The sequence below is a fragment of the Cololabis saira genome, chromosome 13, assembly GCF_033807715.1.
Source record: "Cololabis saira isolate AMF1-May2022 chromosome 13, fColSai1.1, whole genome shotgun sequence".
In the NCBI taxonomy this organism is placed as follows: Eukaryota; Metazoa; Chordata; class Actinopteri; order Beloniformes; family Belonidae; genus Cololabis; species Cololabis saira.
This window is the reverse complement of record NC_084599.1, coordinates 22,279,256-22,303,135: the sequence shown is the minus strand read 5'-3', so window position 1 is coordinate 22,303,135 and position 23,880 is coordinate 22,279,256. Positions and strand designations below refer to the sequence as shown.

The 23,880-nt window shown below is 39.6% G+C and overlaps 1 protein-coding gene across 1 annotated transcript in view; it reads right to left on the bottom strand.

Moving 5' to 3' along the window:
• Window positions 1-15,266, bottom strand: part of insrb (insulin receptor b) — an 83,804-nt gene extending 68,538 nt beyond the window's left edge. Inside the window, exon 1 of the mRNA XM_061738306.1 lies at window positions 13,934-15,266. Coding sequence (XP_061594290.1) covers window positions 13,934-14,027 — 94 coding nt within the window. The 5' untranslated portion in view covers window positions 14,028-15,266. The remainder of the gene's footprint in view (window positions 1-13,933) is intronic.
• Window positions 15,267-23,880: the final 8,614 nt, after the last annotated feature.

Genomic DNA, 23,880 nt, shown 5'->3' with positions numbered 1-23,880 from the left:
ATGAAACACGAGTGTGTAATCCATTGCAATGTGGACTATGCTGAGGATGTGAAGCACAAGAGAAAACACACAGCACAGAATATTGTGCTGTGTTGTTTTTTTTTTAAAGTCAATCTGACATTTCATATTATCTGCACATATTACTGACAGGAGCGCAGTGCATCATCTTGGTGTGGTGAGCCTCGGCCTGAGAGCCTGGACTCCCTTACCCTTACTTGACCTGCAGGTACATGGCAGCACCATGTACCTGCCTCAACCAACTCTCCCACCCACAGGCTGCAGCTACACATGGGGCTGGAGAAGCTCGGCCAAATCTGCGTAATCCACTTCCTGACTCCTTTTCCCTCTCAAAATGTTTCTGTTTTGCTGCTTACTACTTTTTGTTTGAGGAGTCTCCAATCATACCTTTCCTCCCAAGTCCTTTACTTCACAACACAGCATTAAGAACTTACCCTACATGACTATGGAGTATTTCTGCAGAAATGTAAGAGAATAGGTCTTGTAACTGTGATGTAATAGTTGATCAGGTGGTGGCTCATGTTTTCCCTTCCTTTCAACACTGCCAACTCTGAGATGCAGCTAAATCTTACATTTACAAGCTAAGAAAAATGTAATCAGAGGAGAAAATAAAATACTTCCAGTGCAAACTGCTCATTTGTGTGCATACAGTATTCACGTGTCCACGTTTGTGTGTGGGTCAGATTGGGAGCATTAAACACCATAACGAGATGTAAGAGATTAAAATTAAATAATAATAATAATAATGAAACAATGATAAAAGTTGAGGTGATGGAGAGTTGAGGAATAAGCTCAGTTTAATGATCCGTCTGTCTACACCGTTGGACGCCCAGCTCTCACTGGCTGCTGCAGGAAAACCTGACATGCACACACACAGTTGTGTACACACACAAACTCTTTCCAGTCCTCCCTTACCTTCTCCACTGCTGAGGCTCATACCCAAAACGTCAGTGTCTCCCTCCATTTCCCAAGTCACAAACATGTTATGAATCTAAATATATCTGATTTCAGGTGTACATGACATCCTCTCACATGAAGCAGCAGGGTGTGCAGTGAACCAAAAGACTTGATGTTTTGATTATAAGCAGGTATCCTTTCCAATGCCACTTACTTTTCCAGAAACACCCTTCCCACATTCCCATGACCTTTGATTGCCGTCCTCTTCCACTGGGTTTTCTGCATCATATCCGTAAACTGCCCAGGTAGAACTTGTTAGGACTGCTGACATCATTAACATGAAAAGGCCCCTGGCCAACAAATCACTCACTGCCGTAGCCGACAGACGGGTCCCTGGAGTGGAAGCTCTGTGGCCACAGTGGTATTGTAAAATGACATCCATTCATTATGTTGTCATTTAACAACAAGGAATAATTCGATATGGAACCCTTTTAAATTTAATGGGATTAGGAACGCTTGATGTGGGCACATACAGCGATCGCAGGCGCCACGGCTACATGTCTCTTGACAATACTTGGACATCAATTCATCCCGAGTTGGAGCCCCTAACAACTTTCATGTTACTTCCATGCTCAGTAATACAGAGTGCTATTGAGCACTTTGCTTCGCCTCGTGTAAAACCTCTAACTCAGATCAGTAGCTCAAAACCGTCTTTGCTGATGGGTTTCAAAATCAGAATTCCTGGTTGCCATTTTGTAAAAGTACACTTAATTTCTTAAGTTAAATGTTCTTTTTTTTTTTTTTAAGTAAGTAAGTAAAGTTTATTTCTATGACACCTTTCATAGATAGGGAAATGTCACAAAAGAATAAATACAATACATGGAAAATACTATAAAAACGAGAAGATACAATAAAACCTCGTGGAATAAAAATGTACATAAAATCAACATGATGGTCATAAAAGAACCCTCTCACTACTGATGTTTAAAAGCTCGGAAAAACAGGTGGGTTTTAAGTAAGTTTTAAAAGCGTCAAAGGAGTACAGCGAACGTAGAGACGGCGGGATCATTCCAGAGCCTCAGCGCGACGGCTGGGAGGAGCCATTTCCGTGCGTCTTCAAACGGGTACGAGGTACCGTAAGCAAGTTTTGGTCCAATCACCTGAGCCTCTGAGATGGAGTGTTGGTGCATAATAGGCCCCTAATATAGGAGGGAGCGTGACCATGCAGAGCTCTAGATTTCAGCAGCAGGATTTTTAAGTTAAAATGAAAAGGGACGGGGAGCCACTGAAGGTTTCTAGGATTGGTGTGATGAGAGCCCTTCTACTGCAGAACTTTGGACGAGACAGTTCATTTTTATTAAGGCAAGAAAATAAACTGTTGCAGTAGTCTACACATGACACAAATGTGTGAATGATTAACTCAAGATCATCTTTAGAAACAACTGGTCTCAGTTTGGAAATATTCCTCGACTGGTAGAACGAGGTCCTGGTCCGCTGCCTGGAGTGGTCTGATGACATTTCTTTGTCAAAGACAACGCCGAAATTTCTCGGGACCACATTTAGTGAAGTCATGCAGAAGTTGACTGGTCACCACAGTGGACGGATAATGAAATGAAAATGAAGTGCTAGGTAGACCTCTGCTGTAGACGTGGGTGGTTTCCATCTCGTACTGCTGTTACACTGATGAGGATGCAGTGGAGTATTCTTGTGTGCTATTCTATAAGTATTATGCCAAATATAATGACGCTGTTCTGCTGGAGTTGAGAAACACTGCAGTCTCAAGCTAAATCCATCTGGTTGGTAAAACACTCGTGGAAAAATGATGAGCAATGTTGTTGTGAACAGATTATTGAGAAACACAAACCCAGAGTCTGGCAATTCCTAACATTGTTTTTGTTTACACATCAACATACAACCTGAAATTAAAAGAAGGAACATTGTTAATGTTTTGTTATAATAAACTGCATAAATAAGGGAATGCAATGAGACTTGAAATATCTGTAAATGGGGGGGGGGGGGGGGGGGGGGGGGGGCGGACGACGACGACTTACTGCCAGTGCAGCCAGGGCTGTCACCATAGTAACATGTCTCAGACTAGTTCATCAGGCCAAAAACTCCCGATGAATACACCCCACCCTACACACACACAGCCATTGGACACATCACCCATACAAGCATGAATGTTCATTACAAAGACACGACACACAAAGAAAAAGATAATGAGCAAACACATAATCAGAGATGTTCATGTGACTGGGTGCCGTTGTTCGCCATGTGCAGGTGGAGATATTTAACATCACTTATGTCCACGCTGTAGCAAGTATGCTTAATAAGAAAGAAAACAGAAACCGGGAGGAGAAAGGACTAAATGCTCAACGAATAGTGGTCACACATTTCAGAGGTTTGAAAGAGGAGGCTTTCCCACACTGCATAGCCAGATTAGCAGGTTTGTGTGTGTGTGCGTGTGTGTGTGTGTGTGTGTGGAAGACAAGTCTGCAGGCTGTGTGCATCTGAAGTGTAAAAGAAAAACAAATCATTGGATGACAGTGAACCCTCTTACCCCTGAACGTATAAGCCCCTGCAGGGAGGGAGAGAGAGGGTTGGATACAGGAAGAGGGAGCCGCAGTACGAAGAGGGAGGAGCAGACTAGAGAAATGACTCGTGAGGAGTGGACGCAGCATGGAGAGTAGACGTTCCTGTGAAGCAAAACTGCTTTATCTTTCAAAAGGAGAATATAATTTGAATCCTCACTACTATAGCTTCTTTGTCAGTTTGCACAGCAAGGGAGAGAAAGTGTGACTGTATCTGACAGAGCTTTGTGTACATTAACACACTGCTAGCCAACATTCAGACTCATTCATACTTAACAGGATACTTTAGAGGCTCTTCTTTATTATCAGCCAGAAGCTGGTTGCTGCTGTCACTTACAATCCGGACTCCATATCCAAGTCCTGTGGGTCGGCGGCTCCACGTGCCACGCAACACTCTCCCCCACTGCTACTGAAGCGATGATCCCCGATGTCATGCATTTTCATTTCTACATTTATTAATTTCTGTAGAAAACTCTTTTAACTGTTTTATCATAGTTGATCGCATCCTGTCATGTGTCACGTATTTCTTGAGGAAAAATGTTCTCGACATGAGCAGCCAGCTCATTGCTATGAAGTATCGTGGTGCTCATTTGTGTCAGTCACACATTGTTATTAATGGAGCATTACTCTGTCACAACAATCTTAGACTCCATATTCTTTAAATGACTAACATTTATACCCTTGAGGGCTACTAGTTCTGTAAAAAACTAGCTGTATCCACGTTTGCATTTTGGGCACATTTAGATAAACCCCCGTATTGCTATATTAGCAGCTTTTCTGTTATCCGTCTCAGGGGATATGGGACACAGGAAGTGTTGCTGATCAACACATTTTTGAGGCACCGTTGTCACTTGGGAACATAAGCCTGCTTCAAAGTCGAATCAATGGTGTATCAGTATCGTAAAGGGGAACCCTACGCTGTAAGCAAAGCTGTGTATCTCTCTCACAACTGTTACCTTGTACCAGGTCGACACGAACCATAACAAACGTGATTGGTACACTCGGTAAGCACTGTTGTTCTTCTCACTTGCTACTACCATTTTTTCATCTTTTTCAACTCTGGTAGAAACCTACATTGTTGCAATGTCAGTAAAAATGACTGACGCTAAACATTTATTAGCTCAAACTCACAGAAGATGTGCTTTCTTTGCTTTGTTACTTATGCGTTTTTAGATTAGACCCCCTCCACATACAAAGTATGTAGTCCTGGTTTTTTTTTTAAAGTTCTTTGTGCTTTATATGTGCACAACTGCACATACAGGTGGTAAAGCAACAAATGCATTTTTTTAAACTGACATAGAAACAGCAACAATCAACAGCCTTATTCGGAAGAAACTCAGCATATTAATAACACTAAACACCGGACTAATGAGCTGTTTTGATTGGTAAAAATTCAAGCTGTATTCATTCATGAGAAGAAGTCATCATGGTTAAGCTTATACACTTCCAAAGTTCAATTATTATATTCAAATACAAAAGTATATTTAAATACTTATCTTACAAAGCTTTAAAGTTCAGATAGCAGTATATATACTCACGACTTGCAATACAATACAATATAATACACACCATAATTTATCAACCACACACTCTGCATCTTTTAAACAGCCTTGATATGCTGAAAAGGATGTTTTGTTCATATTTTAATTTGGTAGAAACACACGCACGGACGCACGGAGGGGCAGTAAAAAGACCAACCCAAAATTTTGACGTATCTGACACCGCTGTTTAAATATCCATTTTGATGTCAACAGACTTGTTACTATTAAAAGCATTCATGTCGAGACAAAAAGAAAAATAAATAAATAAGTAAATAAAATAAAATAAAATAAAATAAATAAATCATACATCAGTCATGATGAGCTTCCTCTTTTCCCCACCCGTTCATTATAAACCACAAATATACACTGTATAATAAAATATGATATGGAATCGAAGAGAAGGACACTGCTTTTACCACTTCCTGATCCCTTCCTGGTCCCATCAACAAAATCCTAAAAAGATACTCTCGCTGATCCCTGAATTAAAAGCCAGGCTTAACTTGAATTTTACAGTGTGAAGTCACCGATGGTTAAAATAAACAAGATCCAAACAGCAACTGAGTATCAAATAAGATTGTTTCAGCATGGCGTAATGACACTCAGTGTTTCTCAGTGCATGTGTGTGTGCGTGATCCCCACACCCCATTCTTCCCCTCCCCACTAGAACAAATTTCTGTGCAGTGAGCAGAGGTTTACATAAACAGTCGCAGCCTATCGAGGAATAGAAGCAGGAACAGGGCATTAGGAAAGCTAGGGATTAAAGATATAAAAGAAAAAAATGTATCGTGCCTATCACACAGCTGACACACAGTCAGGCTGACACAGGATGGTGTGCTGGGTTGGAAAAACTCAATTTGGACTCAGTAGGTGTTTTTAGATTGGATCCCGCTAATATCGCTGGATGATGAACGCGTGTTTTAAACGCACGTTGGCAAAGTAAACGCAGGGCGTGTTATTCGTCAACTCGTCCTGAAGGCGAGTTGAGGGAAGGCGAATCGGGAGGCGTTTTCTGTGAAACAAAAGTAACCCGTGTGGGCGTGTAGAATGACGTATTGTCCCTACATCCGCAGGGTAATACTGTATATGGCGTCAGACAGGTGTAATCTTCAAAACAAGGATGAATAAACCTCAGAATGAGCGTTTTTTTGGCCGGGTTTTGCTTTTTGCAAACCCCCGGTTTGTCATTTTTGTGGCCGCTTTTCAAACAATTGACCATCCTTTGTGGTTCCTGACAAACGCCAGTTTATGGTGTCCTCGTCTCAGATTTTGCCTGTGACGTCCTGCTGCTGTTATTACTCTCATCAGCTTTTTCCTTATTTTATTAAATAATAAATTAATAAAAAACTTCCCTGGTGGGTTGTACTGAAGTTACGTGATCAACAAACCCCTCCCACGACCCGGCACCCCACATCGGTCAATGTAAAAGGGGCACATGACATGCTAGATCTGCGCGTTAAATGCAGAAATTCCGTCACTTTTGATCCTATAAAGAAATTTAATTGTCATTTGTTTGTCGTTTGTTCTCGTGTTCAGTCTGCAGTGTAGCTGGAAACCCCGCAGCGGTTGGTCTTCTACTTCTACCGTCTATCCCAGAATGAAAATAGTGTTAAACTTATTCCCACTTCTATAATACACAATCCTCCCCTTTGACTTCTTCACCTTTAGACTGAGGTGATAGTTTCCACATCATGTAGCAAAAGCACCAACAGTAACAGTCTCTTACCCACCAAAAGGCACATTTCCACTTGCAGGAGTTCCGGGTAAGCCCACCAGACAGGAACCTCTTACAGGGCCGACCCCCTCCTCACTGTACTTCAGCGTTTGATGAACGCAGATGAAACCAAACATGCAACAGAAATCTATCTGCCGGTTGATTGTGGGAATCAAACATGTTAAAACTGCCTTTAAAATGCCACATACAACCGTGAAATTTGTTACCACAGATTATTGCAGTTAATGGCATGATGGTATTTTTCTATTCATTTTTATGCTAGAATATAGGCCAAATTATACTTTAATAATACTACTTTCTCCTTGGATTTTAAGGATTTGAGACCAACAACTTCAGATGAAAAGTTCAACATGTATAATTCTTTCCAACAGAGTCTAACTTTCAAAAATTAACCTGTTCACCCCTAGGGATTTTGGAGGTGAATTTCACCTGAACAGGCCTATCCAAATTAAATCAACAATATCTCAACAATTATAAGGAGGATAAACCAAAGAAAAAAATAAATACAATTTTATTCTCATCTAATTTTTTCTTAGTTTGCACAGTGGAAAACACCATGATAGCAATGCTTATAATTATAGAGACACCACTGCATGGATTCAGCAACTCCTTGACTACAACTGTACCAAGTTACATGAGAATAGCTTAAAGCCCATAGATTTTATAAAGGTTTTAGTGTGGATAGTACCAGGCGGACTATCTATTGGCGCTTTTATACTAGTGCCTACTCAACGTGACTCGGCTCGCCACGCCTCGTCTCGCCTCCACTTGCCTTGCCCTCGTTTGTTTTTAGACACCCAGATGAGAAGTAGGCGGGATTGGAGCGAAGCTGCTGTGACGTATTTGATTGTGTGATCTAACTGGAGAAGACAACACTAAAGATGTAGAACCTGGAGGAGATGATATATGTGCTGCTGGGTCTGTGGCTTATGTTCGATATCAAGTTAAAAAAATGAGTGAAAGAAGCTTCAAGCGGCGACGCTTTTTTTTTTTTTTTGTCTCGGCGATGCTGAAAAATCAGCTGGAGCCACGAGCAGCTATGATGTGACTGAGCGCCTCGTGGATCTGGTCGTTCCTTATCGCCCGTCTAGATCCCTTTTTAATTCTCTCCTCAGCCACCAGGTTTATGAACATCTGCAGCTCAGAGTTGGATCACAAAACAGACTTTTGCGGTCCCATTGCCTGTCGAATAAAATTAAGAAGCCCCGAGTCTCTCTTCTGCTGATTTCCGCCTCCTGACTCAAACATCTGATGGCCCCGCCCCCCCGACCAATCAGTGGCCTGTATTGTGATGACGTCAGATGCAGGCCGACTCAGCACGCTTAGAACCTGGGCAGAATAGATACAGAAAAAGTATCTACTCGGCACGCCTCCACCCGCCTCGACCCCCAGTGGAAAAGCGCAAAACCGGGGCGTAGCGAGTCGAGTTGCGCTGAGTAGGTACTAGTGGAAAAGCGCCATATTTGGGCAGTTGGATACCTATACTGTGCCAAATGTGTTTTTTACCCTTTTGAAGGGAATATGATTATAAAATACTTTGATGATACATCTAAAAATCACTGCGCTCTGGGCGGCTCTCTCGGTGCATCTCGCTCTATTTACTGTGCAACTTTGCGTCACTGATCCAAGATGGCTGCCGCACTCCAGAGTTTACGATACGGTAGAGACCTGATGGATGAAGTCTTGTTCAAGTGTAATATCTTGCTTGCGAGCTCGTGACATGTAGAATGTCAACAAAGTTTAAGTAAATTCCCAAAAGCCACGAGAAGTCAACAAAATGGCTGCGACCGGCAGGATATGAAATGGTGGCGGATGAAGCAGTTTCACTACTTTGAAGGATTAAGCCGTTAATTATGGTCAAAGGTGGTGTGGATGGACTGAAAATGACAACAAAACGGTAAGGAAATAAAATGTACTGCTTTTGGTTGGAATATCTTTAGGATTAGCTGACGTATTGTGTGATGAACCCGCAATCTCGGACTGTGAAATGTGAGTTTTGGCTTTCGGTTTGTTTTGAGATTGGCACGAAGTGGTCGGCCCAGAAAAGATTATGTTCGGTATCATCTGAAAGTGTAGCTTTTGTAGTTTCATATGATACCCACTACATTGGGGTGGAGAAAATTGATCTTGCGTTCCGTTGCGTTCCGTTGCGGGTGTTGCTCGTGTTGGGGGCGCCATCTTTGTTGCATATGTATTTTTAAGTTGTTATAAATCAAATAATTTGTTGACAAAATGTACTTGGAGTTTTGACATATTGGCTTTAGGGCTTCTTGTTTGAGAAACAGTTGAAAGAAAATACCCTGACAGCACTTGAGTAACTTTTTCCACACATGAACTGGTGCATGCAGCTGCTGCATGTAGTGGTGGAAATTATTAATTTTTTTTTAAGTTTAAGGTTGTTTTTTTTAAGGAGTATAAGCACCCCTTTAGTGCAAATGTAACAAATTACTTCTAAATCCTGAGGCTCTCTTTTGTCAGTTGCCTTAAAACAATGAAGGTACTGCAGCAGTACTACACTGGTCACGTTTCCATTACTCCTAGATTTGAGCAGAAAACCAATAAATCTAAAATGAAATCCTGTATTGGACACGATTCTAAATTTGAAAAAAAAACTACAAAATATCACAAAACCCTTTTTACGCTTCCAAGAGGTGGTTTGCCAGGCGATACGATAATCCAATACATTGTAAAAGTGTAATGGAAATGCAGTGCTGGATGTGACGTAGCCGGTCAATCTAAAGTAATCAAAATCTGGTTTCCAGCTGTTTTGGGCCTCATTCATATGATGCAGTTGTGCTTTAACATTACTTAGTCACAATGCATTATATAAGGGCTTTGCCCCTGAATGATCATCTGCTGCCTTCATCATCTGACTATTTTCTCTACAGCGGTAGCAGCAATCACAATAATTTGTCAAAAACTTAAGATGGTTTCGTCCATCTTCTTCAATGTTGAGATTCTTTCTTTTTTGTTGTTCTGAAGAAAAGTATTTCAGGATGAGATAATGAGAGCTACAAGAATTACGCTTGTTTGAAAAAACAAACAAACAGTTCAATGGAAACACTTACCCCTTGCAGCGCTACCTTTATTGCAAATTCAGAGAAATATTTTTTTCCATGCAAAAGTGTAATGGAAATGTGACTACACCAAGTTTAAAAGGTGGTGTTGTTAAACATTTTCAATTAGAATAAAATAGTGGAAAAATAAGGTTAAAAAGTACCAGTACAAACATTTAGAAAACGGGCAAATAGAGAGGGAATTTTGATTGCTCTAATAGGGTAATGCAATGATTCTAATCCAGATATTGCCATCGGCTAAACTGCATCACTTCAACTAGATAACAATAAAGACAGGTCTTCACATACTCACAAGTGCAAGGACATTTAATTTAAAATTTTTTAAAGAAAGAAAGTTTGTAGAAGCTGAAAGGGATACTTAGAAACTAAACACCAGAGGAGGATGCTCTTAGGAAAGGGACTTCAACAATTAATTAACTTAAGCAGCACAAAACTGTCTTCCTGGCCAACATGCAGAATGCAGTACAGAGCTGATGCAGCCTAAGGTCACGACCTCCATTGTTTGCTGCCTCTTTGAACACGGCACTACCCAATATACAATGACAATTTACAATCAGGGGCAAGGCTGCTTTGTGGAAGTTGTGAATTATTGTTTAGTCTATTTAGTACTGTAGAACCGACTACTGCAATCACGGGGTTCATGAGCAGCAATCGTACGAAAGATGTTTACCCTTGATGAGAGTTCACTATACTGAATGACGATGTTTTCTTTTCCTTGTTAAATGCAATACTAATTATGCCCCCCCCCAAATAACAATATGCCTGAGGAGAGGTCGAAGGCATTCATAATTTCCCTGAGTGACTGAAATAAAAAGCAGCTGACAGCCAAATACAGAAGAACACGTCATATTACAAATATAATGTTCAGTACCTGCAAAGTCCCAAGAGGATGGTGGATAACAAAAATCACTCACATAATCTCAAAATCCCAGTCAAGAGCAAGGAGAAAGTAATAATAAATGCTGAAATAAAGCAAGTTCAGCGACATGATAGCAAACAGAGCAGCACAAAGTAGCAGTGCATTTCAACAGAGCAGGACAGGACAGCACGCAGCGCAGCCGACAATCGCAGCAGTAACAACACAGGACTGTGTGAATACAGTATTTAGACAAGTGCTGTGTTCTGGCAGTAGTCAATGTGTGGAAAAAAATGAAACAATAAATGCAGAATGGTATAAATATGTAGAAAAGTACATAAAAATTAGAGTATAAGTGATAAACGATGTGTTTGTTTGTGGGAGGGGGCAGTTCAGTTATTACAGCCTGATGAAAATGTGTATGTAAATTTCAAATAGAGGAAGAACTATGATGTGATCTATTAAAATCTCACTTGTTAATATCTGCAATAATTTCACACTTTTATCTCTGTTCACCTATTTCATGTGTACGGTAACTTCCTTTCAGGGGAATGCAGCACATGACGCAGACCCCTGCTCCTCATTGTGTCATGTGTCACCTCGTTCACTGTCATCATGTATCAGGACATCTCACAGCACAACTTGCCCGTTTGATGAATTGGGTGTGTGCTCCAAGAGGCCATGCAGGGGACAACATCTAGTGCTAAACGAAAGCCCCCTCTTTCGTGCTACATTATTCTCACGCATAAACACCTTCCCTGTACACACAAATCCACACAAAACATTACATTCCCCAGAGGTGGGCTGGTCAGGAGCAGAGAGAGGAGATCCTGCAGACAGCACAGTGGCCGAGGTGCACATGCGCAGACACACACACACACACCTACATGGTGGGCCACTTCAAAGACATTCCACAACATGCACAGCATTGTCGGAAAATACCAATGTGCACTTCAGTGAAGAGTGCCTGAGAATCCAAATGGGCTACAGACAAATGCTCGCACAAATGGAGGGTAGCCCTCCTCGTCGTGATTTTAGAACTCCACATGTTCTTCCAGCAGAAAAGGTGCCAGAGCACCTATTTGACCACTCCTCCAGAATAAATGACACCGCTCTAGATATTTGACTCTGCCATCAGGGTGAAACATTTGTGAGATCAGCAGAAAGGCTTCAGAGAACTACTTCTCGATTACTAGACTAAGATAACTGTCCTAACAAATAAACAGCTTGTAAAGGCTGCTTAATTGTCTTTTCTGAATTGCAGTTTGCAGATTACAGCCAATCAATATTGCTTCCCCTTTTCCCTTTGCTAAGACAGAGTCATCTGGCTGCATGTGGATTCAGAATGAAGTATTCTAAGTATTTTGGTTGTTTCCCTGCCCCCTCGCTCTTTCTCCAAACGCTGCACAAGTTCCAAATTTGGTCACTTCCCAGAGTACTCATGAGCAGCCACTGACATGCACCTCAATCCCTAAGTGACATAGTGGTAAAAAAAGAAAGGGGGGAAAAGCAAAGAAAGGAAAGGTAGCAGCAGCTCACACAAACACCCCCTTTAGGGGCCTCTGTTGTGTCTGAATACATAACCCACGTGAAGTAGCCAGCTCATTTCCACTGAACCTGGCCACTGGGAGCCACTTATAAGAATTACTAAACTACCAAAATCGTAAATAAGAGAGAACAATATGCCAGAAGAGATTTCTCTAAGGTGATGTGTCAAAGAAGGTCATTTCAAACTAGTCTACCTGCTCACTTGCGTCGCAATGAGCTCCCACACTGAAACTGTACGCAAGACTTGTGCAACACTTCAATAACAGCACTAAAAACAAATCCTACAAGGAGACATGTAGGCCAAAGGTTAAACCATGAACAGACAAATGAATTCAGAATTAATTGGCTTCAGAATAAGTATAGACATTTACTTTGAACAAAATGTTTTTACATCAAACACAAGCATTATTTTAAGGTGTTTAAAAAAAAAAAAAAACAACACCACACTTCTCATTTCTTACAACTTAATCATCCATTTCAAGCAAGGAGGACAGTATTTCTCAGGATCCCACTTCTCATATCCCATTATCAATTATCCCTTTACCTGTGTCCAATGTTTTAAAAAAAAGTAAGATAAAAGGAGGAAACTTTGAATATACAACTAGTATTGTTGTTAAAAGCTTCGACCAGTCTCTCGACTTTAACATGTCAATCTAAAACGTCTATCTTATGATATATGGACATATTACGCAAGGAAACGCAGGCAAACAAACACCCTCCTAAAATCAAAACTTGTGTAACTAAACTAAGTCATGAAGAAAATTTAAAAAAAAAGAAGAAGAGGGGGCATGAAGATGCCTTTGCTTGTGATCGTGATCTATAGCCACCCTCTCCACAGCCTTTGAAGGGACTACTCAGCCTTGGCGGCTGATTTGTTTACATCGCTGCGTGAGTGAGTGAGTGAGTGAGTGAGTGAAGGCTGATTTATGGTTCTGCGTTACACCAACGCAGAGCCTACGGCGTAGGGAACACGTCGCCGCGTAACCTACGCCGTAGGCTCTGCGTCGATTTAACGCAGCACCATAATTCAGGCTTAAGCGCAGCCACGAGCGGCCTGGCTGCGCTCACAGGGCCGATCCCGCTGCTCCCAGTTTGGGCTCGCTGCAGCAGACCACCCTCGGCCAGTATACCGCCACTAATCTGGCCCTGGGACTGGCCTGGCGTCGAGCACAGGCCGCCATCATGTGCGTGAGTGAGGCGGTGTCGGGAGGGCGGGGACGCCCCCGCCACTTTACGGAGGAAACAGCAATTATTAGCGCGGCAGCAACAGCTGAAATTAAGATCTCACAATTAGTTCTGAGCATGCGCGAAAATGTAGGCGAGTCTCGTGACAAGAGATGCAATAATTAACCGTTTTTTTTTTATTTAATGTGTTGTTTTTTTTACAGCAAAATATTTTAAAGTACAACTACAAAAAATAAATAAAAAAGTACAGTCGATATATGTTTTTAATATTTTTTTGGTGACAAAGTGACGTTTTATCCCACTTTTATCCCGCAAGTCATAACCTCACCTCACACATATTTCAATTAACATTAAATAATAATTTAAAAACTTAAACGAAAAAAAAAATACATCATTCGTATAGGTTACATGGCGTTATTTTTAGTTAAAGTGCAATTACACCGAAATAACTGCTGGAAAAATAATCATAACAATAAAATAATACTTACTTTCTCCGTTTATTAGTCCACATTGGCATATGATGCAGGTGCAGATGATAAAAAGCACCATTTGTGCTCGCAGCTTTGGCGTCAACCACTTCATTTTCTCTGCAGTTACCTCCTCTCTTCAGGTGTCTGAAAGACTCCTATCTCAGGGAGGGAATCTTCATTCAGTCAATACAAAAAAAATGCACCAAATAAAGTCTAAGAGGTCCTATCAAAGCCAGGTGATTTAATGCCGTCCCCGTAAACCAGGAGGGACTGGGGTCATCAATTTGTGGCTATCTCCTCAGCCAAGTTTGTGATGGAAAAAAATATAATTATAGAAAAAAAAAAAATAATAAAGATGATCATAAAAAAAATCAGGCCACTAAATGACGTGATCTTGGGTTCTGGCGACACACGTGCGTGTAAAAATCTTCATTTTCCATAAGTGGATGCGACAGTTCATCCGTTTCATTTTGGTGTTCAGCTTAAAAAGAGAGAAAAACAGTTCTCAATATCCCACAGGCAGAAGGCTATTTGGGGGGTTTCGTTCAGGGGTCCACTGGGCTCATTTCCAAAAGATCCACAGAAAAAAAACGTGGATATGCGTTTCGTTTTTGCACAAGTAAAAACAAAACAAAACCCAAAAACAGTGTTTTCCTCTCGTCCTCTTGCAGACTGTTGAAGTTCCAGATATGGTTTTGTTGGAGTTGACTCCCTGTGAAGTCCTAGGGTCTTTGTGTCACTCCTGCTGCCTGCTGTCTCCTCACAAGCTCGCCTCTTTTTAACCCGACAGAGGAGTACATCCCAGGAAACTCCACGACAGGAGGAGAAAAAACAAACCCCGTGCAGCTTTCAGCTTTCCCCAGCAGCACGACCTTCCTCTGAACTCCCTCACCCCCGCTGACCACCACGCCGCAAGTGAACACCCATTTAAAAAAAGAAAAAAGGGGGACCAGACGAGAGGAAGAAACCAAAAAGAATGCGACGATATCAGGGTTTTTAAAAACCGTTACTTGTTTTTTTTTTTACAGAAACCGTCGAGGAGGGAGGAGGAGGTAACACCAGCGCCTGCAGTTTGTCCGGCACACGCCGCCGTGAAGTGGGAAAAGTGTCCACCACGCTGATCGGCGCTAGCTGGGGATCACGGCTAGCTAGCTGGCTGCTCCAAAACAAACGAGGATAGAGTTGGAAAATAAACCACTGAAAACACGAGCAAAGTGAGAATCCCGTCTCTGGTAGAGTCAAAGCGAGATGAGGTAAACGAGGATGATGATTAAAAAGAGGAAGGGGCTTGTTTAGCCGGGTCAAGTGTGTAAACTTGTACTCCCGTGTAGCGGTGATCGTCCCTCACGTCCCTCTCGGTGTCTATAGTCTCCAGTAAACAAGTCCTGCCAGTCACCTCAGCTGGGCCGCACGTGGGCGGAGCCAAGACACGGCGCGGAGCCGGGGAGGCTGGATCCGGAGCGGCTTAGGCCGCCCGGGGACCAGCAGCAGCACTGAGAGAGGAGGGTATATATACATATATATATATATATACATATATATATATATATATATATATATATATATACATACATACATACATACATACATACATACATACATACATACATACATACATACATACATACATACATACATACATACATACATACATACATACATACATACATACATACATACATACATACATACATAGGGCCTATATATATATATATATATATATATATATATATATATATATATATATAGCAAAGGGGATAGTGCAAAACACAAGAGGCATCAATATCACACAATAATAATAAAAACACTATAAGCAGTATATACAATAAGAAGAAGAAGAAGAAGAAGGAGAATAAAAATAAATAATAAGAAATACTAGTATATAAAAAGAATAACAGATGGATATTTACAGATGTTATTTACATAATTGCACATTGCAGAGAATGATATTGCACATTATTTTCCGGTATGTATATTTATTGACAGGTTGTTATGGTTGTGGTCTACTGTGAGCAGTGCTGGTTGTGTAGTCTCACAGCTGCAGGGAGGAAGGACCTTCTGTAGCGCTCCTTTACACATTTAGGGTGAAGGAGCCTGTCGCTGAAAGAGCTCTCCAGCGCTCTGATGGTGTATATATGTATATAATATCTCGATATTTTTCTAGCTGAATGGCGATACTCGATATACTGTATATCGATATTTTTTCTGTGATATAATTGGGGTTTCCCCCAAAGCATTATACCATAGCATCTCTGTTAGCTTAATTTTTCTCGGTTTTAATACAAAGCCACGTGCCAAATGTCACACAGGTACCTTTATTAACAGAGGTCTGCACAATATCAAAATGTATAAAACAAATGAAATAAAAATAAACTGCCTGCATATATAGAATAAAAATGCTTCTTGAATAAAATAAAACAAATATCTCTTTCCTGCATAACAACTAAATTAAAATACACTGTGCAATTAATACAAAGTAGACAGTAACAGGCAGACTTTTCCACTGAGGTTGACAGTTGTCAAATAACAAAACGTTTGTTCTAATCTCAAATAAAACATGTAAACAGATATTGCATCTCTTTGAGCAAATCTCAAATAATTACAACAAGTCAACCACTGTACATTTAACAGATTTTGTGCCAGGAAAACTAACCTGTCAACACTGTCAGGTTTCAGCACACAAAGGTACCTTTCTGCCAGCGCGAGAGGGCGTTGATGTACAATCAATTTGTCACAAAATAAGCTATATTGATATAAACGATATTGTCTCTTACCATATCGCGTTTGAAAATATATCGATATATATTAAAATATCGATATATCGCCCAGCCCTGATATATATATATATATATATATATATATATATATATACATACCGGTATATATATGTATCTTTCTAAACCAATAAGCTACCTCATACTGTGCTATATTCTTCATCCATTATGTGCAATATTCTTTACTCATTTATGTGCATTATTATTCCATCCACTCAAGTGCAATATTCTTCCACTCATTCATGTGCATTATTATTCACTCATTTTCATAGTGTATATACTGTATATTTATGTTTCCTGTTTCTCATTTTGTTGTTTACGCAGTTTTGATTTACATAGTCTTTGCATGTGTGCACTTTTACGGAGCTGCTGCCTAATCTCAATCTACCAGTATAATGATAATAAAGGCTTTCTATTTCTATATATACACACACATATACGTGTATGTGTGTGTATATATATATATACACATATATATATATATATATATATACACACACATATATACACACACAGTGCCTTGCGAAAGTATATGGCCCCCTGGAACTTTGTGACCTTTTGCCACATTTCAGGCTTCAAACATAAATATATAAAACTGTAATTTTTTGTGAAGAATCAACAACAAGTGGGACACAATCATGAAGTGGAATGAAATTGATTGGATATTTCAAACTTTTTTAACAAATAAAAAAACAAAAAATTATTCCCCTTAAGTTAATACTTTGTAGCGCCACCTTTTGCTGCTGCTTGGGGTTTGTCTCTATCAGTTTTGCACATCGAGAGACGGAAATTTTTGCCCATTCCTCCTTGCAAAACAGCTCGAGCTCAGTGAGGTTGGATGAAGAGCGTTTGTGAACAGCAATTTTCAGTTCTTTCCACAAATTCTCCATTGGATTCAGGTCTGGACTTTGACTTGGCCATTCTAACATCTACATTCTTGTGAACCGTTCCATTGTTGATTTTGCTTTATGTTTTGGATCATTGTCTTGTTGGAAGACAAATCTCCGTCCCAGTCTCAGGTCTTTTGCAGACTCCATCAGGTTTTCTTCCAGAATGGTCCTGTATTTGGCTCCATCCATCTTCCCATCAATTTTAACCATCTCCCCTCTACCTGCTGAAGAAAAGCAGGCCCAAACCATGATGCTGCCACCACCATGTTTGACAGTGGGGATGGTGTTTTGAGGGTGAAGAGCTGTGTTGCTTTTACGCTAAACATAACATCTTGCATTGTTGCCAAAAGGTTCGATTTTGGTCTTATCTGACCAGAGCACCTTCTTCCACATGTTTGGTGTGTCTCCCAGGCGGCTTGTGGCAAACTTTAAACAACACTTTATATGGATACTTTTAAGAAATGGCTTTCTTCTTGCCACTCTTCCATAAAGGCCAGAATTGTGCAGTATACGACTGATTGTTGTCGTATGGACAGAGTCTCCCACCTCAGCTGTAGAGCTCTGCAGTTCATCCAGAGTGATCATGGGCCTCTTGGCTGCATCTCTGATCAGTCTTCTCCTTGTATGAGCTGAAAGTGTAGAGGGACGGCCAGGTCTTGGTAGATTTGCATTGGTCTGATACTCCTTCCATTTCAATATTATCGCTTGCACAGTGCTCCTTGGGATGTTTAAAGCTTGGGAAATCTTTTTGTATCCAAATCCAGCTTTAAACTTCTCCACAACAGTATCTCGGACCTGCTTGGGGTGTTCCTTGTTCTTCATGATGCTCTCTGCGCTTTAAACGGACCTCTGAGACGATCACGGTGCAGATGCATTTATACGGAGACGTGATTACACAGGTGGATTCCATTTATCATCATTAGTCATTTAGGTCAACACTGGATCATTCAGAGATCCTCACTGAACTTCTGGACAGAGTTTGCTGCACTGAAGTAAAGGGGCTGAATAATTTTGCACGCCCACTTTTTCAGTTTTTTATTTGTTAAAAAAGTTTGAAATATCCAATACATTTCGTTCCACTTCATGATTGTGTCCCACTTGTTGTTGATTCTTCACAAAAAAATTACAGTTTTATATCTTTATGTTTGAAGCCTGAAATGTGGCAAAAGGTCACAAAGTTCAAGGGGGCAAAATACTTTCGCAAGGCACTGTATATGCATGTGTGTGTGTGTATATATATACGTGTATATATATATATAATATACATATATCCGTGTATATATATGTATGTATATATACACAATGTATGTATGCATTTATGTATGTATATGTATATATATGTATATATATATATATATATATATATATATGTATATATATATATATATATATATATATATATATATATATATATATATATATATATATATATATATATATATATATATATATGTATATATATATATATATATATATATGTGGGTGGGTGTGTGTGTGAATATTGATTCAACTTAATTGTCATTACACATCTAATCAGAAGTGCAAAAGTAGGAAGTGCTGCATGTACAGAATAAACCGTATATAGGTCCAATATAATGATACATTCAAGCAGTTGGTGAGGCTTTTACACAGCCAGAATGAGGGTGGGGGGGATTAGTGGAGTAACAACAACTAAAACATTTGAGACAATAAATGTACCCCTTGTAAGATCTTAGGGCTGCTTAATCATATGAAGATTACAAAGGTTAAGAGGCTAAAAACTATGTCAGTAGAGCACACAACATGCATCTTTTTCTGTCTTTTATTGTGGATTAAGTTCATATATGCACTTACTTACAGTTGGGAGAAATATCATTTTTATTCATTTAATTTCTATTTCACTCAAAAAATGTGAAATGCATATGGTCATTTTAAGCGTTGATTAAATTAAAAGAAAAGGACTTACTTAACACTGTTACATGGTATATTTATGCAGTGGATGTTACAAGTCTACACATTCTTATGAAACTGCAGGTTTTTGAAATATAATCTCAGAAATAACAATACAAATATCAGACTTGCTACAAGTCTTAACGCTTCTTCCAGCTACAGTACCATTTGCCTTCATTACAGCGTCAAGTCTTTGTTAAAAGGTTTCTCTTAACTTCAAACATCTCAACTTGGATACCCCTCTTTGCAAAAAAGTTAAAGTTGCTTCACAAGTCTTTTTAGATCGTTCGACGGATTTTCGCTGGGATTGAGGTCTGGTCTCTGAGCAGGTCAGTCCAAGACTTTGCATTTATTTTCCAGAAAATATTTCTTGGTTGATTGTAATGCATGATTTGGGGTCATTTCCATGTTGGAATGTGAAGTTCCTTTTCATTTTTAGCTTTTGAGCAGAGGACAGAACATTTTGTGACAAAATGTCTTAGGATTCAATATTCATGTTCCCAATAAGTGCCCATGGCCCAGAGGAAAGCAGCAGCCCCATGACATAATGCTCCCCTCGCCATGCTTCACTGTTGCTATAATGTTCCTTGGATGATTCTCTGTACTGGCCCCTAGCTAAACATACATTTTAAAATTAAAAAAAAGTTCATCCTATGTGTTGTCAGACCTAAATACATTTTCAATGTTTTGTGGTGATTTGTTGGTTTTTTTTTTGTAATTTATTTATTTATTTATTTTTGGCATAATTCAGACATGTTTGCATATTTTTCTTTTGTTTAAAAACATTCTTACATCTCATCACTTATCCATAGTCCAGACTTGCAGAATCTGGGAGGTGGTATTCACATGCAAGGAGCGACCAGTACCTTCCAGAAATTCCTGTTGTTCCTTCAGGGCTGCTGTTAGCCTCCATGATACATTCTTTCCTCATCTTGAGTGCAACGTATCTGTGGTGCACCAACTTCTCAACTTACTGATGGTGCTTTTCCATGTTTTCCATAGTATATATTCAGTGCCTTCAATATTCTTTTATATCCCTCTCTCGACAGGTACCTTTTAACAGGTTTTGCAGTTTCTTTGGTAACTCTTTGTGACCCATAGCTTTCGGCAGAATACAACCCCGGCCCAATTCAAGTAACAAGTACAGCAGCAGCTGACTTTTATCTGGTATCTTCATGGACTGCAGGAAGAATCTAGAGTACTCAAAGAGACCATGAATCTTCTTGTTACATGGCAGAAAAAAGCTTGTACTTTAATGACATTGGGTGTTTTCTTGTGATTTATTTATTTCCTTGAAGCAATACACAGCTTTTTCAGTCCATGTCCATTAGGAAAACACTACTAATGTAACAGGATATAACAAGTGAACGTTTTGATATGAACTAAAACTTAAGACTTTGTGCTGCACATGCATCTATCTATTATTTGATCATTGTACATTTTCATCACATTTCCTTTTTCACATTGTCATAGATCAGTGAGACTGTGGGCTAAACAAAACATTACACATTTCCTTGAACATGAAACCAGAAAGTAAAATACCTGCTTCCAATAAGGAAGGAGCACACAGTTTCCCCAGATTTGGATGACAAATAATCTCATAATGAAACGTGCTCAGATAATAGAAATAAAGTGCGAATCAAATCTGAAAGATTTTCCCAACGGACAGAGAATGTGGACGGTTCCTGCGACCTGAACCGTTTAGGTTCATAAAAGAAGACCAAGGAGGTTATTTATCACATAAGCATGTGTGTGTGCTTTGATGAGTGCACACCGCTCAGCTAGGAGCTCGTGGAGCAGGCTTGTTGTTAATCTGAGGAATGTTGTTACCCGGTGAACGGAGTAAATGAGGTCTTAGTGAGATTAAATGTCACAGGTCTGAAGGACTAAGGGTTGTGGAATCTAGTCAAAACAGGTCTCTTTGTGGTAGTCACGCTGTCTGACGCCAAACTGGAGGCACACACATGCCTCTCTCCTCCCGTCTCACACTTGTCCCACTTCCTCCCAGGTGCCGTACATAACAGTTTCTGTTTTCTTTTTTCTTTTGGGGAGTAGAGGAGGTCAATCCCACTAACCTTCCTAGAATGCTGTTGTTACATGATTGTACAAATCCACCACTACGGCCAAGCTCCTGCTTTGTTCTATTACAACTTAATTTCACTAGGTGGCACCAAAAATAGCAGCAAATTGACTTATTAGAAATGTCAGACAAGGACAATAGGATAGAGTGTTGAGGATAAACAGGATTAAATTTGGCCAAAGAGACAACAAAGAGAGCTTTGCAGTCCCTGAAATAAACGTAATGTGATTTTTGTCAGCACTGAGGATGCTGGAATTTTTCAGCTTTGAAATTTTAATTGAAAAATAAGGACTTTAGGTCATGTTAGGGCTTTTAAAATTCCTAAACACTGTTCCGTCAAAGAGTTCACATTTTATCACATAAAAGTGCGGTTTTCTCCATTTAGTGCCTATTGTTAACATGTTGACATGTTTGTTAAGTCTGGGGAACGTGTGTGCATCCACAATGACGGATGTAAATATAGCTGATAAACAGTTTTGAGCATTGACACATGTTCATTTTATTTATTTTTGTCCACTTTCAAGATTCAATACTTTATTGCCATGTTGACAAAGTTGATTGAAATTTGATGCAATGGGTTTTACGCACTAGCAGTAAAAACACTCAACTGCTGCACAATAAACGTACTTACAAATAAATACATCTATGCAATAATAAATTCAGACAATATATTAGAATCTAGGCTCAAGAGGTATAGTAGTAAAGTAGTAGTAAAGTAGTAAAGTAGTTAGTAAACTCTAAAAAATATTAAAAACACCTGTGGAAGGATCAGCGGCAACATAAATGCCATAATATAAAAAGTTGCCATGAAACCATTCATATTCCCATCATTAAAGACTAAAACCTTGTTTTTTCTTTCCTCAAAATTTGCATTTATCCCTTTTGTCTGGAATTTCACGATAAAATATCTGCTGTCAAAATCACTTTTGTTCACAACGGTCCAAGAATGTGTTTTAGGTGTAAAAACAATAATAGTTCGCTGACAAGTAACTAATGAAAATCAGGAATTGCTTTGTAACTATGGTTTCAAAAAATAACATGAAAAATAGATAAACATAAACTAATAAAACTGCAGATTAGTTAGTACCCTTTGGAAAAATGAAATCTAATTTGACCATAGGGGCATGTCAATCTAAAGTGTGATCAGAGGTGTCTCCGTCTTGCGATCAGTGAGTCTACTTGGGTGGACACAGGAGGAATGCTGATGACAAACTCAAGAGAGAGATAATACAAATAGTAGCCAAAGAGCCCAGAACGACTTCCAGAGACATTCAAGGTAAAGGTGCATCAGTGGTGCACAGCAGGACATAACGCAATGTCAAGCCAATCAAGGTATTATAGAGTGAAATGTGCTGGCCATTGTCAGAAAGCTTGGTATCACTCTCAGGTCATGGGTCCTCCAACAGGATAATGACGCAAAACACACAAGTAGAAACAAAACATTAGTCTCTTGTGAAGTGGACTTCTAGGAGCCCCAATCCAAGTCTAAAGCTAGATTTCGACAGAAGGGTGTGCAAAGAAATATTGAAAGTCAAATCATTTTTGTCAAGAGCACTTTTATGAATGTGTTTTTTCTTTTCTTTTTCTTTTTTTAATATGATAAATTATTCTTTTAAACCACAATTTAAAACCAATGTCTAATTTTCATGACTCAGTTTTCAATGAATTATTCCTTTTGTCAGTTTCAGTTAATTTTTTTAAAGAATATTATGGGTTTCTTTCTTTAATGAAAGGATAACAAACACCGTGTGTAACTGTGTATCTCCAAGTCTCCACATTCATTTGACCTTTTTACATTTGCAAGTCACCCATGCCATGATCTCCCACATCGTTTTTTCTCAAGAGCAACCTGAAACGTAGACTCATCTGATCTCAGAACACATGTCTACTGTCTCTATAATGGAGTTTGTTCCCAGAAACCTCGTCAGCTTTGCTTCACGTAGCTGATAAATGCTTCCTCCTTGTGTAATATAGTTTCAGCTTACATTTCTGCATGCATCAGCAGACTTCCTTGAGTGACGATGGTTATTCCAAAGTATTCCAAAGTATCAGTGTTCTTTTCATTTTTATAGATCCGTGGAGTTGGTCACTTTAAAATTTGCACATTTCAGAGCAACAAATTTCAACAAGAAAGAATGTCAAATGATAATCAGAAATAACCAGAAACTATTATCCAGAACCAAACCACTGCAGATCATTCAGCTTTTTGGGTTTATTTATTTAAATGTTTTTAAGTCCATCTTCCTGCTCGTCTTATTTATCTTTTCTTGGCATTTATAGTTTTAGAACTGA